The following is a 17,330-nucleotide window of genomic DNA, read 5'->3' on the forward strand; positions in this document are numbered from 1 at the left end:
AACAGTGGCATCTGGCAGAGCCTGTCCTGCCCTCACAGCAGGGCCGAGTGCACTGGAGACACCACTACAGCAGAACACAGGACCCCCGTGGAGACTTCCTGCCCAGGGTGCAGCTGTCAGGTCGGAACACGCGAGCTCCCAGAAGTCACTTGGGTGGTGTTTGGACTGGCTTCAAAGTGCTGTTACTCCCAGACCTGGCACCGAGGTGTGGTGTGGCCACAAGCAGCACAGTCCCCAGGTTACAGACAAGCAGTTTAGAAGAAATGATGCCACAGAGAAAGAGCTTGGACAGAGGTGACTGCTGTAGGGCTTGTGGTCACTGGGCTGTGGTTGCTCAGAGACGTTCCCAAGGTGCCTTGGAAACAAAGGCAGTACCAGGATGTTGAGCCGTCATTTCAGTGACCACTGCAGCTCCTGTGGCACAGCTAAGACTCAGGTGGTGACTGCCACCCCTGGGCTGTGCCCTGCTGCAGTAAGGTGCTGGGTGCTCAGACTGGCTGCAGCTGGACGCTGGCTCACTGGTTGCAAAGGACAGAGCTGCAGGCCTGGAGGCTGGCCTCCAGGAGAGCCTCTGGGTTCCTTGTTACATATGAAGTAGCCAACTCTTCCTGTAGGAACTTTCCTTCACTTGCTATGTTTAATCCCCTAAAGCTTCATTTATAGCGGAAGTGAGACAGCACCTACTTCAGGGACATGAACTAGCAGTTTTAGAAAAGAGAAAGAAATTGAAGACTTTTCACAGAAATAAATTACACCAAGAATACTGTATCACTACAAATTTTATTCAGAAACCCATCTTTGTTTTTTTTTGTTGTTTTTTAAAAAAAATCCCATTATGAACTGGCTTGTCAATCAACTACAACACTGTCTAGCAGACACACGGTAAAAACAGCACGGCTCAGAATCGTCCCGATCTTTCCCGATCTCTCGACCGCCTCCTGTCGCGCTCACGTCCTCCGCCACCTCCACCACCTCCGCCACCACCACGACCACGGTCTCTGGACCGAGAGCGCCGCTCCCGGGATCTGGACCTGGATCTATGCCTGAATTCAGAACAAGAAGCAAATGGCCATCAAAACCAGCACTCCTGACCACCAAGACTCATCACAGAAATAGCAACGAAGGAGAAAGAGGCAGCCAGACTGTAAGCCCCAACTTCGAGACACACCCCAACTCTAGATGCTACCTCCAGGGAGGAAGTGCACCCCAAACTGAACAGGTGTGCTATCGTCAGTATTTTACGGCTTCCAGAACTAACCCAAATGCTGTGGAAATCACAGTACAGAATAAGTGGGGGCTGGGCTGTGGCTCAGCAAGAGCACGGCACGGACTGGATTCACTTTATACCCAGCACTGCAACACACACACCTGACACACCTGACACACACACACAGCCCTCCTCCAGCCCAATCTGCTCCTTGGAACGGCTGGGCATGGAATTCATCAGGCTGAGTATTAGGGCTGGGAGAGCTGCTTCCCAGTGACAAATCCAACCCCAGGGAGGTCTACGTCCCTTGCCCTGTTTAACAGGGAGGCGAGAACCTGTCTAGGATCAGAATTCAGAACAGGAAAGGGGTGTCACTTGACTCATCCAAACAGTCTGACACAAACTCTTCTGTGACGCAGTGCCCCACTCTGCAAGTGGTAACCAGGGAGGGTGCCCTGATGCTTTCCCCATCAAGGCAAAACCAGACCACCCCTTAAACCGTGAACAGTGCCAACAGAAACCCCAACAGGCATGGGTCATGTTCCCCTAACTTCAGGGGTTCTGTATTGAGCCACACCCGTGCTTAGCTCCCAGAGCTTGACCTCTACATGGAAAATACAGGCAGGAGGGCTTCTCTCCAAGCACTATGTGTGTGAATAATGTACAGTGAAGAGAGGAGATCCCCAGTGTGGCTTTTCTGTCAGTGTTAGGGGAGCAACCCTGCCTTGGTTTGCACACCCTGAAGGACTCACTTCTTACGCCGGCGCCCGTACAGCTCCCGCCGCAGCTCTCTGGAGATCGGCTTCAGATGCATGAAGTTGCAGAAGCCTCCTCGAGTGCACTCTCTGTGGGTCAGAAGCAGAGGCGCGTCACATCTGCACACACCGATGGAGCTCAGCCATCGCTCACGCCAGCACACATCTGCCCTGACTCACCCCATTTCATACTGGCGGCAGCAGGCTTCCCTGAAGTCTGTCACCGGGGACAGCTCTGCGTGAATGGGCTGCCCGTTGAACCAACGGTTATTCAAGTCAATCACAGCCTTCTCTGCATCCTCCTCACGGCGAAACTGAAAAGGAAACAAAAATGCAGGCCATTCCCTCTCCTAACAGCAGCCACGTGCTCACACAGGTAAACTCACAACAGCGCCCACTCAGACTAACCTCAGGATAGCCCCACCGTGTGCCAGGAGCTACCCTCTTTTTCAAATTCAGTTGCTTAGAGCAAATGTAAAACTGCTCATGAGCGTTTTTGTTTTTTTTAAGACAGGGTCTTTCCTGAAGCCTCAGCTGGTCTAAACTCACTATGTAGACCAGGCTGACCTGCCTCCAGCGCTGGGATTAAAGGTGTGTGCCGTACCTCACTCCTGGTGAGTGTTTTTAAGAAGGAAAATCCTAATTTGTCTCCATTCACGAAGCAGCAGGACCACACCCACCAGCAACTCAGAGCCCAGGCCCAAGCTTTAGGCCCACCAGGCTGGCTGCCCAAAGGCCCCACTTGTTTGTACCTTGACATACACGTTCCCCACTAGGTGATCTCCCAGGTTGTCACAGACGTTCATCTCTTCGACTTCTCCATACTTTTCTTCCATCTCGGTGAAGACTTCCTGAAGGGAGAACAGACCAGGTTACCAAAGCCGCACGGTCCAGTGAAGTGTCACCTCCATTCTTCAGCCGTACACAGGGTGAGGCTAAGTCAGCCAGTCCCTCAGGCACTCACCTCGAAGAACTCGTCATAGTGCTCCTGCATCTCCACGTCACTCACGGCACCTGCAATGAGAGACATCTGGCTGGTGAGAGCCCCGTGGTGGCGCCGGTCCTCAAAGCTCAACTGCCACACGACACGCGACTGTCTAGACACCAGGCCAGCGCTGCATGCTACAGGAGCACCCAGGAGCACCGACTCACTTGTGACTTGGAGCTGGAGATCTTAAATGACCCACCAGAGTCTCGCCCTGGCTACTAAAATCACAACCAGCACGAAAAGGGCCTCATTTTCAGAAGTGTGAGGGAAAAGGTAACTCCTGGATCACAAGCTTTTTAAAATAAAAACCCCTTCAGATTAGAGGCTAGGTAGGCGGTTAGCACAATGATCTTTTTCCTTTATTAGGTTAAAATGGAAGCTGAAACCAGGGTGAGTGATCAACAACTCATGTGCCTGACTTTCCTTCACATTCTGCCGGCCACAGAATGCTGGAAAGTTCTTTCTGGTGTGATTAGAACTTAAGTGGCCAGAGGCTGTGAAGGACAATCACCAGGTGTCTGAATGTTGCTGAACAGAGGAGGTCTCGCCTGCTGGAGAACGCACTGACCACCTCTCCAGCACATTTCGTCTCCCAAGTCACTCACAGTGAGCAAGGCCCTGTCCACAGCACAGGTCTTTTCTTCTTTACAAACATCCTCTCAGCCTACATGGGACACCACAGGGGTGGTGTGTCAATAAAGTCACGTTCCAAACAGCTGGATCAGGAGCCAGCAAGGGCCTGACAGGCTCATGGCGTGTTGGGTCAGCTGGGTCTTCGTGTCACGTTTCGTGAGCCATTTTCCTGGATAAGAAAGGACAGGCCTGCCCGTCTCTCTGGTGTGACCCACCAAGGGTATGTGACTGGGTACGGGGCTACTAAACTGCCCTGCCCCTGCACTCACTCAAAGCCTTTTGTTATTTGAGGTAAGAAATGACTTAAACTCTAATTCTGACAATCTAAGTTCCCTCTATCTAGGTTGTTGACCCCTGCTGAATTTCCAGGAAACTAGCCTCACTTTAAAACCCAAACGTACTGACTATACCAGACAACGACTTTTGACAGCAGCAGAAGACCTGGCCAAGAGAAGGCCAGTCCATAGGGCAGATCCTGACAATTAGGACCCAGTGCCTTCTCCATCAAAGACTGGAAAGGGAAAAATTGACATGTGCAAAGTTTTAACAAGCTAGGAACATTCTGGTGGTTTTTAAAAGACTGGCCACACTCATTCTATTAGTTGAAATGACCTAAAAGGCTGAGACAAGTACATCAAACACTCATCGGAGAGGAAACTACTTAAGTGGCTCAACAGATATTTTTAAGCATTACAACTTAGAAAATGATCACTTTTCTTATAAAATACTTAAAAGTAGGACTCATTTCAAGTTTGTTTGTTTGCTTATTTATTTATTTATTTATTTATTTATTTATTTATTTATTTATTAGGGTCTCCCTGTAGCCCCAGCTGCCCTGGAACTCACTATATCATGCTAGTGTACCTGCAGGTCTGCATTTGAGTGCACAAGCATGTGTATGTGTGCTCATGTCTGTGTGGGAAGAAATCAATGCTGATATCTTCCTCACTTGCATTTATTTATTTATTTATTTATGTCTTTTTGAGACAGGGTCTGCTGTAGCCCCCAGCTGTCCTGTAGACCAGGCTGGCCTTGAACTCACAGATATCCACCTGCCTCTGATGGGATTGAAGGCATGCACCACCATGCCTGGCTCATATTTAGTTTTAACTAAGCAAATGAAGCTTATTTTCTACACACAAAAAGGTGGAAACTGATTCTTTCTAAAAAGAAGAATTAAGTTTCATCTGTAGGATCAGGACCCCAGAACTGAAGAGCTGAACCTTTAGTTTACAGTATCCGAAAAAATGTACTGTGAACTGCAAATACAGATAGATAGAACTAAGACAACGACCTCCCGTGGGTAAAGCAGAGTCCCCAGTGAGCAACCAGGGCAAGGAGGAACAGATCCTCTTACGACCACTTGTTTTCATTTGTCTGTACCCCAGGGCAGGTTTGTGAACAAACATTGCTTAATAAAACCACAGGTCAACACTTCCCTCTAGTCTTAAAAAAACCAAGTATTTAAACCGAAGATGGATTATACCAGGTGAATGCTACCATCAAATTTAGAAAGAAATCTCTAGTGTCAGATCAGGGTTAGCACCAAACATTCAGCACCTCGGCAGGAAACCGTATGAGAAAAGGCCACCCGCCAACAGAGAATGTGCACCCAAGGCCACCAGTCTGGCCAGCTCCAGGGGTGGTGGTTCCAGAAGCACTTATTTACCCAGGGTTGGCCAACGAACAGATGGATGGTTCCAGTCAAGGGTGTGCTTGATTCAGCCTATGGCTATCCAAGGGTAGCTTTAGTAATTTTTACTGCTTTAATACAAATTGGTTGATGAGACGTCTACCCTTCAGTTTGGACTAATTTTAACAAGAGTCCAGCTGTTCAAGTTAATACACATGGCTATACTCCAGTGACCACTGCTGGGGAGCCTACTTAAAACCTAACAATCCCAGCACACAGAGAAACTGGCAACGTTTACCGATGCCAGTAAGATCTGCTGCCCCTCATGTCCTTCGTTCCCGGACGCAGCCTCCTGAAACTCAAGTCTACTATGCACAGTGGGTGGCTGGACACCACGTGCCTCTTCTGCCAAGTGCATCCTGGCTTTAGTGCACCTGTGTGGGTGTGGCAGGACCACTCGGGTCAGTGCAAGCAAGCTACAGACCCTCACATGGGAAACACAAAAGGGCCCTCACAGTCAGGGCACAACCTCTGAGGTGCAGTTTAGGGAAATAAGGCTAAAGAGACAAAAATCTGAAAAATTCAGAGCACTTTGCACTTGAGAGTTCTGGAAGGTGTGAACCGTTCAGATGCTGCTGCCCCCCAGGGAAGGACAGAGCTCAGACTCAGTCCCAGTGTATCCCAGGGTGACGGTCCAAGTGTGGAGGAGGAAGAGCAGCAGGTCCGAACTGTTTTGGGGATGCCCTTGCCAGATACTGCCATCTCTGACTAGGGGCAGGGGTCCAGCAGAGGGCAGTGGGCACAACAGCTCCTGCCACCTCTAGTAAAGGCGGTTCTTGACACTAGCACAGCAGACCAGGTGGAGTGGACACTGAGCTCTGACACGCAAGCCCAGGGAACCGGGGAAGGAACTTGTATGAACTTACAGCGCAAACCGTCAGCAGACTGGGAAGAGTTTTGAGGGTTACGGTAAATGTTCAAGAGGGCAATGGTCTGAAATACAAAACGCAACAACTTTATATCATGGAAAATTAAATGAACACACTTAGCCGGCTGCCGTGAAGATTCTTGCAGTGGAGTCAGTGCTGTAAAGAGAGCAGGTTATTTCCTTCAGAGCAGAGACGTCCCCTCAGTCGCTGGCTGTCCTGAACTACCCTAACACTGCACTGCGAGATCTCATGAGATGCCAGTATTGCAATTCTGCTTACAGCACAAGCCGCACGGCCACGTGCCAGCCCAGGGGCATGCCAGGCAAGTGCCAACAAGTTCTTAGTTGAGAGAGAAAACTTAATGAACTGAGAAGGAAAAGTGCTTCTGTTAACCGATGAGCAAAGTGCTGTGCAAGAGAAATACAATAATTTCATGTCATGAAATCTCCACTTCCTAGAGGAAAAATTGTAACGGTGAAATAAAGCCACACTTACTGGGCAACTTACCTTCTTGGCTCCTCAACATTCCTACCATTTTTAGTTTTACAGAAAGAACTTAAGAAAGGCCAGGGTTCAGTCACTGTGAAGGCCAATGATTGCCTACTTGGGTTAAAACCCATTTCATGTGGACGGACACTCTTGTGACGTCAGTCAACAGGAGAGGCCGGCCAGTGACCTTCCCTAGGAGAAGAGCCTCCTGAGCTCGGCCCCTGTCAAGTTCTGGCTGTGCGCCACGCGGTTCCAGCACCATGTCCTGTTTGCAACAGCTCTATGTCAGCAGCTCAGAGCCAGCATTATGTCTCAATTAAGAGTGGGCTCTTGAACACCATCGTTTTAAAAAAATTTCTCCAACTGTGGGACTTACAGTGTGAGCCGTCAGCCGTCTGTGCACTGTTTTGGGGATTACGATAGATGTTTTGAATCAAGATGGTCTGCGGGGAAAAAAAAATAAAAAGGGGAATTCTACTGGCTGCTGTGCATATATTAGACAATTGCAAAGAGACAGTTTGTTTGCAAATGGCTAAACGTTTGTTGTCTTTTCCCGCAAGTCAGACACTTGTCTTGTGCAGAGTACACCAAAACCATCATATTATGAAAACAGAGTCTGAGCAGTGACTTGGCTCAAGTCAGCCAGCAACCAAGAAGAAACTGTATCTGTTGTTTGGAGCGTCCCCGTTATCAAGAGTGAAGTGTTTCGATACAAGACACGAAATAAACAGAACACTAACATTTTCTTGTACTCCAAGCCAGCACGCTACCATGTTGAAAAAGTCACGTCATATTCCCCACAGAATCATTTTCCTGACCAAATGCACACTCCAACTGTCTGCGGTACATCAAGCTCTGGGCTCAGCAAACAGGCACACCAGTTGTCATGGATACCTGACTCTTATTTACACTTTCTTGGTGGGGTCTCTGTTTACATAATACAATAGTTAAAACATTTGCTCTTTTCCGATCCTTCTTTTAAGGAAAAGATCCTTTTAGCCCTTGTGCTTTAATCTGGATCAGGCAGACTTGAAACCTTACACTGTACCGTTCTTCTGAAAATCAAGTTGTCTGAAAAAACAAACCATGTTTAAGTTAGTAAGCTAATATAGTACATGAATCTTACGTCCACATCACTGTAAGAAACCCACCCTGAATTATGCTAGAGATTTACAGGCTGAACAATAGACTGCATGATCTAGAAAGTCAATGTTCTGTCTCAACAGCGTAGCATGAAGACCGTTTTTAAGTGTTCGGTCGACCCAGCTGGCTCTGCTCGGAGCTGTGCTCCAAGGGGAGCGGCGAGATGGCAGTTCACGGAACAGAGGTCTGCTACTGGAACCCACCTGGGAAGCAGAGCCAAGTACCAGCCGCACACACCGACACCACACCAAGTAGCCCTCTGCACCCTGGGCATGCAGCCTGCCTGGCCATCACAGCTGCCCTGAGTCAGCTAGTCCTGCCTGCCCTCACAGGTTTCCCAGGGTTGACTTCCCTCAGCTCTCTACTCGAACCACCGGGAAGGAAGCCACTGACAAGCAGAAGGGATGCCACTCAGCAGCACACCCCCGCAGTCCTCCCCGGGTTACCTGCAGACAGCTGTTCACTGTAGGCAAAGCTGTGTAAAGAGGCAGGTGGTTCCACTAAAATCTGGGGAACCAACCAAAACAAAGCGAGGTACCCTATTGTCATGGGAGCCCCTCCCCACCCAGTGCTCAGATGAACTTCACTGACCCTCTCAAGGTGCCCCATGGTTCCGAAGATCAGAAGAAAGCAGCAAGGGCTTCTGGCTCATTGAGAGGGCTAACAGTAGCCTCTCTGTACCCACCACCATGCACACTTGTTAACAAGCCCCAAACCAAAGGGGCTTAGTTACTGCACAGCCCAGGACCACTGGTTAAGTGGGTGCCTCAACAACTCAAACCACCAACACACAATATGACATTTAAAGCAGTGGCTCCGACACTCTTAAAATTCAGAAGTTCAGGGTCATTAGAGGATAGAGTCCTCTTACACTAACCTAGTTCTGCAGGGCTTTAGCTCCAAGATACCACGGTCTCTCCCAGCTCCTTTATACCAACTGACTGACTTCACACAGAAAAATGTTTTACTTAGCAGAAGGGAAAGTAAGATGCATGTTCAGCACCTAGCAACTTTCAGGGCCACTGTGGGGAACTCAGCAGCCTCACTCTAGGCTGACCCGGTGGAGACCTTCCAATCTCGCCCCTTTCCAGAGGTGAAGCAGCAGCTTTCTGCTATTAGGGAACCTTTAATCCACCGGCAATCCCTGGAGGCTCAAATCCTTGCCTTTTTTACAATCAGCCAAAACCAAAAAACTCCGCAAAAACAAAAACTGAAACAAAAGATATGGGACGGAGTTTCATTTGGGGCAGACCTGAGCCCAAGACAGGCATCTCTTAGTGAACTGAACAGACCTGCTATGGGCAATTCATGTTGATCATCTACTGTTAAGTTTCATTAGTGAAGATTCTAGAATACGCTGCAAATTGAGGTGTCAAAGTGCAGAGAGCCCTGATGGACCTGCTGGCATCTCTACAGCCCAGAGAGCACACAGCAGACACCGCATTCTGCATCCACTGCTACCTGGAAAAGAGGTGCGGTCATGCCACATGCCCTGGTGTCCATGGGAGGGAGAATAAGGCAGTGACCTCCAGCTGTGACCAACATACGTCCCAATACTTTTTTTGTCTTTTTGAGATGGGGTCTCCCTGTAGCCCCAGCTGACCTGGAACTCACTATGAAGATCAGGATGGCCTCGAACTCATGAAGATCCGCCTGCCTCTGCCTGGCATTAAAGGCCTGAGCCACCACGCTGGCTTCCACTATTATTTTTAAAGTTCCTCTAAGGATAACAGAGACCCGCCCCCCCCACTGGGGTGGGCCTCCCTACCTCATTCTCATTCAAACAAATATTAAACAAGAAAAAAAAGACTTGCTCAGCATGTGGAAATATTAATTGCCTCTGAAAAGTGCAAGATTTTTAAAAATAATTTATGTGGAAAGGAAAAAACAAAGCAAACAAACCTGGCTAAAGGTCGGTTTATTGTGCAACCGAGAACATCTGTCTCCATGACGACAGGCTCCAATTTTGAAATAAAATGAACAGTTGACTCTGTAAGGAAAAATAAAGAGCTGGTTATTTTGCTGGGAAGATACTGGACAGAAAGACCATTAACACAATCTGTATTTCCAAATCACTTTCCTGCTACTAAAACATATGCATTTTTTAAAAAAAATTTATTATTATTTTTTTTAATGTGTATGAGTGTACTGCCTGCATGTAGGTAAGTGCACCTGTGTCATGTAATGCCCTCGGAGGTCGTAAGAGGCTGTTGGATCCCCTGGGACTGGAGTTATGGACAGCTCTTAGCTGCCATGTGGGTACTGGGATTCGAACCCAGGTCTTCTGTAAGAATAGCCAGTGTTCTTAACCGCTGAGCCATCTCCCCAGCCCAGCACATGCAGTTTTATATTGATAGTACCACCTTAGCAGTATTTTAGGATGCCTTAACTTCAACTCTGAGTTAAGAGTGCTCTAATTTTAACTCCATCCCTTCTCATTCAAATCCCCTCCACTGTTAATGCATACTTTCTGCTTTTTTAAAAGATTAGCACTAAAAAGCCAAAAAAAGAAAAAAAAAAGTATTCCTCATAAGCTAAATTTAACTTAAACCACACCAATTCTCCATTTTGCCACGATGAAGTTCTCTCCTGAGGATGCCAGCTCAGTGTGGGAGGAAGGAGACCCTGATGAAGGTGGATGTCCAGGTTTGGACAAGCCACTCCACCTCTCTGGTCTCAGATGCCATCTATAAAATGAGGAAAATGCCAACCAGGCACTGTTCCAAGAATTGAGACATGTGTCCTTACAGGCCTCAGTAAGCACTATCACTATCTAAAGAAAACAGAAAACAAAGTTCAGGTTCTCCAAACTCCTGTATCACTGAGAGGAAATTTCCAGACAGGCTCTTGGCTGTCAGGATATCCAACCCACCCCAGGAACCAGAGAGAGCAAAGCCCGCCCTATGCTGCTTCAATACTCCACGGACGGAGTTCAGCCAATTAAAGCCAGCAGGTGCCCGTTCACATTTCATCTTGCAAAAGTAGGAGTGTTAGCCTACAGATCATGTTATTTTTAGCAAGAGCTGGATGTTTAAGTAGTCAATTTGCAGTTAAGACTGAAGGCTTCAACTACAGTGAAATCTGATGGACCATGAAGACCAGCCCTCCTCTGTGTACCATCAGACTGCAGTAAATAAAGTCAAGCTTGAGTTTACCAGGGAGAAGAATCATTAGGAGTGCCCTTACTCTGGGTAACTTGACTGGACAAGAACCCTTGTTAAGTCAAGTGAAAATGAACAGCTCATCTAAAAACTACCTCAGAATGGGCAAAATCCCTGGCTGAACTGAACTCAAGGGCCCACATGAGTGACAATCCTCATTCTTAATCGTCTAGCAAGTGCTCCTGCTTCAGCCAGTTAATAAACAACTGAAATAAAATGAAAAAAAAAAAGTAAGAACGAGCCAGGTGGATCTGAGTTCCAGGCCAGCCAAGGATACATAGAAAAATGTCTCAAAAACAAAAAATGGGTTTTACTTGCAGACAAGTTAGATTAGATCTAAAAAAAAAAAGTTCACACTTTAAAACGCTCAAGCTAAATATTTATGTAGACCTACATTTCACTTCTATCTTAAATTTTTAAAAAAGCAGTAGGTACTACCATGTTCATGTTTCAAGAGGTGATCTTCTCTGGTAAGCTAAACACTCCATCTTCCTGAAATGAGAACGTAAGTAGCCTTGGTTTTTCTTAAAAAAAAAAAAAAATCAATTCTTTGTACCTCTTCCCTAGTTAAGCTGAGATGTGGTTCTTTACAGCAGAACCATGGGATGCAGCACTGGATTAAGCCTCCATAGCCAGGGCTTTGCTGAGACAGTCCTTCCCAGGACACACGCCGTCCCACAGGTATAAATGCAAACCAGAAGTGCACGGCAAGGAGCCTGTCAGAACTGGTCAGTCACCCCAACCCTCCTATGTGACATCTGCATTTACGTAACAGACTTTTCCACAGCAGTTACCAGGTTTCAATGCATTTTCAAGACTTTATTTTAAACGTGTGTGTGTGTATGGGTGTATGTGCATGAGCCCACAGAAACCACAGGTGTCAGATGGGAGCTGGAGTTATAGATGATTGTGAGCCATCTCATCTGCCTACCACAGGTGATGGGAACTGAACTCTGGTTCTCTCTAAGAGCAGTAGCTACCAAGCCATCTCTCCAGTCCCTTCCATGTATTCAAAAAAATTTTTTAACTGATTTTTTTTTGTATTTCATACAGAACATCCCAAACAATCTTATTCATCTTTATACCCGCACACCAAATGGCACCTTCCCATAGCCCCTCCCCCCACTGGAACCCATATACTCTGTCATCCCAGTTACGTACGGCCCACTGCGTTGTCAGTGCCCCCCAGCCGTTCCCCAGTTCAAGTTCATCCGCTGAGTCTAGTCAGCCTATCTATAGAGTCCCTTGTTTTAGGAAGATCAGCTCTTCCTCATCTAGCAGCAGTCACCCACATTCCTTTAGATAAGATTGGGGTCTGCTGTTCATTTTCCCAGTTCGATGCTGGGTTACTGTCTGGGAGTCTCTTGGGCCACCCTGTCCAACAACTCAAAGGAAGGTATCTCCTGTCTGCCATTCTTTCTTATTTTACGTAGCCTTTGCCTATACACGTGAACTCTTAAAGAAATATACTGACCACTTTGATCTTTGGTTATACTTTCCTTTTGGGTGTTTAAGACCATACGGTTGGCCCAAATAAACCAATTTATTTTTACTCTGAAGGTCATTTGAGGATCTGTTCCTCAGGGATCACATGGGCTTAGGAGGAACCCTGGCTTTCTTTTACCAGTTCCATCTATGTGAAGACAAGTCAAAGGTCCTGCTCAATCGTGGCTGGCTTCACTTGGAAGCATGGAGGAAATGCTTCTTCTGTACTCTTTGTAGACTGGACACTGGTTCAAGTCCATCTGAGGGGGCCTCTGTAGCCTCCCTGAACAAGAGGACAGGTGACTCACCACACTTACAGGACATTTTGAGAGATGCTCCATAGTCCCCTGGAACTTAGTCAACTTCAGAGGGCAAGGAGCAAAAACTGTCCTTTAAGTTCCTCTGACCAGATTAGTATAGGCCTCAAAGTATGGTTGTTATCATCTTTAACATAATGCATACAGCCTCCTCCAGATTTCTCAGAAAACCCCAACTTTTTTTTTTCCTGGTCTTTTTGAGACAGGGTCTCCCTGTAGCCCCAGCTGGCCTGGAACTCAGTATGTAGACCAGGCTGGCCTTGAACTCACAAGAGATCAGCTTGTCTCTGCCTCCCAAGTGCTGGGATTAAAGGGGAGCGGCCACCACACCCTGATCAAAAACCAAGATTTTATCCATCTTTGGGTCTCCTGTCTGGCCTGGAGTGGACACCCAATAAAATGCTTTTACACTGACTGCCTGAAGATTTTGGCTGGAGTTTTAGAAACATTCCCTCTTCCAATCACAGGAGATTCTATCTGTATAATGGTGCCTGTCCGCACAGCCTCCTTCCTGGAAAACAGAACATTTTCAACAGTGTTTGAGAACCTAGCAACAAAAATCTTATCTATGGCAGATCCAGGGCCTTCCCATTACAGATCTGTGTAGCCCTGGTGTGGGGTCAGGAACACCAAGATGGTGACTGCTTACTCCGAGAACATTAAGCCAGACACTTCAAAGTAGGAATTATCCTTATCCTTCAAAGCGCCTGAAGACATTTCCTTTAGCCTAAACTTCATCCAATACACTGGAAATGAGTATGTGCCAAGGATTGCACCCAAATACAAGTGAGATTACTATTGTTTTCCTTTAACCTAACCATTGATAAAAAGCACCCCTTTCCCGATATCCGCGCGGCATAAAGAGTTCCCAGGCACTTCCCGCACTTTCCCGCCCGCGGTCCTCACCACCAGCCCCGCCACGGCTCCGGCAGGAAGGACGCCGGCTCAGTGGACAGACTCCCAGGAATGGGGTCTCCCTAAGACGCAGCGACTGGCAGGGGGCACGTCCGGCACCACACCGAACACCCAAAGTTGCGAGCACGTGGGCTCGCCCGGGGGTCCGGGCCGGGGTGGAGCCGGGCGCCGGTAGCTGCAGCCCGAACCCCGTAGCCTGGAGTGCAGGCCCGGCCCGAGTCGCCCACCGCGCGGCCCACGAGGTGGCGGCGCCTAGACGCGCGAGGCCGCAAAGGCTGCCGCTCCCGCCCGCTATGCCCGGGCCCCTTCGCGGCCTCCTCCGGCCCGCGCCCCCCGCAGTCCCGGCCCGCGCCCCGGAGGCCGCCCCCTCACTCACTTGTCTTTCTCGGTACCGAAGATGGAGGCCAAGTACTCCGCCATTTTCCTCCGGACGCCGCCGACACGGCTGCCGACGCCGCCGACCCTGCCGACGCCCTCGGGAGACGTCACCGGATGCGCGACGCTCTTCCCGCCTCACGGCAGAGGCGCCGTCCAATCAGGAGAGGACCTGCTGACGCGGGGCGGGACAAAGAGCGCGCGGAGGTTCCGCCCCTTGGTCCTGGCGCCTGCGCAGTCTCTGCCGTTCGGGCGGGTCCCGCGCGCGCCGCCCGGTGTTCGCGGGCCTGGAGGATGGCGGGCTGCCGGTTCCGGCTGCGGCTATACCCCGCGCCCTCTTCCCCTGCCGCTCTCCCGGGGACTCCTGCATGGGGGGATTCCAACCCCCGGTGTCTGCGCGGAGAGTCGCGCCGCGTGGTTGGGTGCGTGCCAGACTAGTGGCATCCCAGCCGGACCCTGGCCGTTGGGTCATCTGAGTTTGATGACCGCAGCTCTCTGGCCACCTGGGGAAGAGCTGAAGAAGGAAAGCTGCTAGAGTGTGGGAAGCTGGGGATTCCACTGTGCAGGCCAGGCCAGGGTCCACACAGCGGAACTGAGCTGAAATACAGGTTCTCTGTCACGAGTTAACCAGGGTGGATGGCCAGACCAGGGCCTCCAGAACCATTCATCTGGCCATCCATGTGTCCGTCTGCCTGTCCTCCCATCCACCTGTCCATCTGCCCCTCACTCAATCCCTGCATGTATCCATCTCTGTCTCAATTCAGAATCCCTCCATCCATGCCACACCCATCCCATTCTCATTTAGGGACGTTACCGTGAGGACAGGCCCTGTGACAGGTATATGGACATAGGCTGGTGTGATAGTTGGTTTGTTGGTTTAATTGTGCAGTGCCCCCCCTTTTTTTTTCTTTTCCCTAAAACAGGGAAAGTATAATCCCAGTGCATCTATCTCCTGAGCACTGGGATTACAGGTGTGCCCCACCACACCACACCTGGTTTTATGTGGAGCTAGAGATAGAACCCAGGACTTTGTGCATTGATGTAATACCGAGCAAGATGCACAGAGGAACGCTACAGAGTGATGGTTGAATTATGAGTCCTTTGTTGATAGCTTGCAGTCAGAGAGGTGGCTAATGCCCAAAAGAACGCTGGACCATGAAGAGAAGGACAGCATTTATAAAGTTTAAAACCACCGTTACATCATGCCAGGGGCAAAGCCAATAACCATAGTTACATCAGATCACCATAGTTACACCAGACCAGGGGCAGGTCAGTTAACAAAGAGGTTTTCAGTCAACAAAAGTTTCAGTTAGACTGGGAAGGAAGATGTGCTACGTGGACGTGCTACCTGGGTACCTGTAAGTTTCCCAGTATTGTAGAAGTGTACTCCCTGAAAGACTTCTTCCTGGTGCCGACAGTGGGAATGGCTGGGCAAAATCACAGGGTAAAGCAAAAGTCAGCTAGGACAAAATGGACAAAATCGTTTTTACCATTTCAGTTAGGTCAGCACTCTACCAAGTATGTTCCCAGCCCTGGCTAATGTGTTGTTTAATCCTCAATGTCAACTTCGATGGATTATTGAGGATCACTCCTCTGGGTGTGTTTCTATGAAGGCATTACCAGCGACTTCCATACTCCTGGGACCATGCCTTCACCATGACCGGCTATCCCCTGAACCATGAGCCAAAATAAACCCTCCTGAGTAGCTTGTCAGGTGCTTGATCACAGTAACAAGAGTAGGAAGACAGATACCCACTTGGATGTCTGCCAGACTTCTCCAGCTCAGCACATCTTCACCCAATTTCATTTTCTCTTCTCTGGCACCAGCCAGCTGCCCATGCTCTAAGCTCACCTCATTCCCCGGTACTCTGCCTCTCTACCCATTCCTTGCCCTGCTCCAGTTCCTCCTCTTGGGCAATTCTTCAGTGCCTCTGGGTCATCATTTTCCCCTTTTCTAGAAAGCAGTTGGTCTAGCTGACAGCTTGGAACACAGACCTGATGGCACCACTTCCTTGCTGAGGGTCCTCCGTGGTGCCCAAGTCCTGGAGTGGCACCTTTCCACTCCTTGTCTGTGTGAGCCTCTTACCTGCACGGTCTTGTTTCCACTGTCCTCCATGTCGTGTGTTCCCTCTGCCACCATTAGCACACCATTGTGACCTGGGTTCTTCTTGGGAGGCTTGACTCAGGCAGCAGCTTATTTTGGGTTCTTATACTGTACTTCCACATTGTGACCCCAGCGATGGCTTTCTGTGACTCTAGAGTTCCATTTGTTCATGGATTCGGCTGCATCTAGAGCTTGGCACTCGCCAGGTGCAGGTGCTCATGAAGCTGCTGCTGCCATCCTCAGTGAGTAGGCTCAGTGTGCTGGCTCACCTGGGCTGTGGTGTCTGGGACTCTTTCTACCTACTCATTCTGATATATGGTGGTACAGGCTTTAGAGCCTCTCTACAGTTACTAACTGCAAAAAGTTCTGAAAACAGATTTTCTTGCTGTAAGTTTGATGCCCGGACTCAATTTGTTGCATAAGGCTGGCCTGGCCTACTAGCTTTGCTCAGTGCTCCATTGGGCACAGGAGGCTGTGTGTGTGTGTGTGTGTGTGTGTGTGTGTGTGTATGCACATGTGCATATGTGTGTTTTAAGAAGTTTTCTACAATTTTGTTTTTCAGGTTTTTTGTGTTTTTTTTTTTTTCTTTTTGAGACAGGGTCTCCTTGTAGCCCCATCTGGCCTAGAACTCACTGTGTAGACCAGGCTGGCCTCGAACTCACAGAGATCTGCCTGTCTCTGCCTCCCGGATGATGGCAAATTCTTAATTTTATTGGTTAAGCCACCATGTCTGGCTGAATACTTTTTAAAAAGCTAAATGCATCCCACTGATTGCCATGAAAAGGACTCGCAAAAGCACAGTCCTTACAATGAGAAGCCAGCACTAGGGACGCTGGGAAATCCCCCTCGCTTGAAGGTCAGAAGTGCTTGAGGTTTCATCTCAATGACAGTGACCAAGAGTCCTTAACAAATGACAGACTCGAGCTGGGCCTGGTGGCCTAGGCCTAGACACTCTGAAGGCTGAAGCAGGAGGATGGAAAGTTCAAGGCCAGCTTGGGCAAACTCATGAGACCCTGTCTCAGATACAAAAAATAAAAAGGGAGACTGGGGATGTAGCTCAGAGGTACAGCCGGTGCCTAGTAAGGGCCTGGGCTCCATCCCCAGTTAGGAAAAAAGGTGAAGCTAAAAGACTGCATGTGTGGAAGGATCTTTGCCAGCCACAAGGATGCTGCCACAAGCCAGGGAGTGGTGCCAGG

General features: G+C 48.9%; 1 protein-coding gene across 3 annotated transcripts; it reads right to left on the minus strand.

Moving 5' to 3' along the window:
* Positions 1 to 761: 761 nt before the first annotated feature.
* On the minus strand, positions 762 to 14,185 carry U2af1 (U2 small nuclear RNA auxiliary factor 1). Of its 3 annotated transcripts, none has more exons than XM_008827378.3 (8): positions 14,032 to 14,185; positions 9,680 to 9,767; positions 7,011 to 7,077; positions 2,927 to 2,976; positions 2,715 to 2,813; positions 2,143 to 2,276; positions 1,960 to 2,052; positions 762 to 1,043 (listed from the first exon to the last, which is right to left on the minus strand). In XM_008827378.3, the coding sequence occupies exons 1-8, from the start codon at positions 14,073 to 14,075 to the stop codon at positions 899 to 901; spliced, it is 720 nt and encodes a 239-aa protein (XP_008825600.1). In that variant the 5' UTR covers positions 14,076 to 14,185; the 3' UTR covers positions 762 to 898. The 3 variants fall into 3 exon arrangements, with proteins under 3 accessions (XP_008825600.1, XP_008825599.1, XP_029416636.1); XM_008827377.3 differs by lacking the exon at positions 7,011 to 7,077 and adding an exon at positions 6,143 to 6,209 and having other exon boundaries at positions 14,032 to 14,184; XM_029560776.1 differs by lacking the exons at positions 7,011 to 7,077; positions 14,032 to 14,185.
* Positions 14,186 to 17,330: the final 3,145 nt, after the last annotated feature.

The sequence above is a fragment of the Nannospalax galili genome, unplaced genomic scaffold (genome assembly GCF_000622305.1).
Source record: "Nannospalax galili isolate Female #2095 unplaced genomic scaffold, S.galili_v1.0 scaffold652, whole genome shotgun sequence".
Lineage (NCBI taxonomy): Eukaryota > Metazoa > Chordata > Mammalia > Rodentia > Spalacidae > Nannospalax > Nannospalax galili.

What these genes read in the sequence shown, in the direction of transcription:
- U2af1 (XM_008827378.3), bottom strand. Translation starts at nt 14,075, where the DNA reads ATGGCGGAGTACTTGGCCTCCATCTTCGGTACCGAGAAAGACAA. An exon ending in TTCGGTACCGAGAAAGACAA is followed by an intron (nt 9,768 to 14,031) that starts GTGAGTGAGGGG and finishes TTTTCCTTACAG; the next exon opens with AGTCAACTGTTCATTTTATT. An exon ending in TGCCGCCAGTATGAAATGGG is followed by an intron (nt 2,053 to 2,142) that starts GTGAGTCAGGGC and finishes TCTGACCCACAG; the next exon opens with AGAGTGCACTCGAGGAGGCT.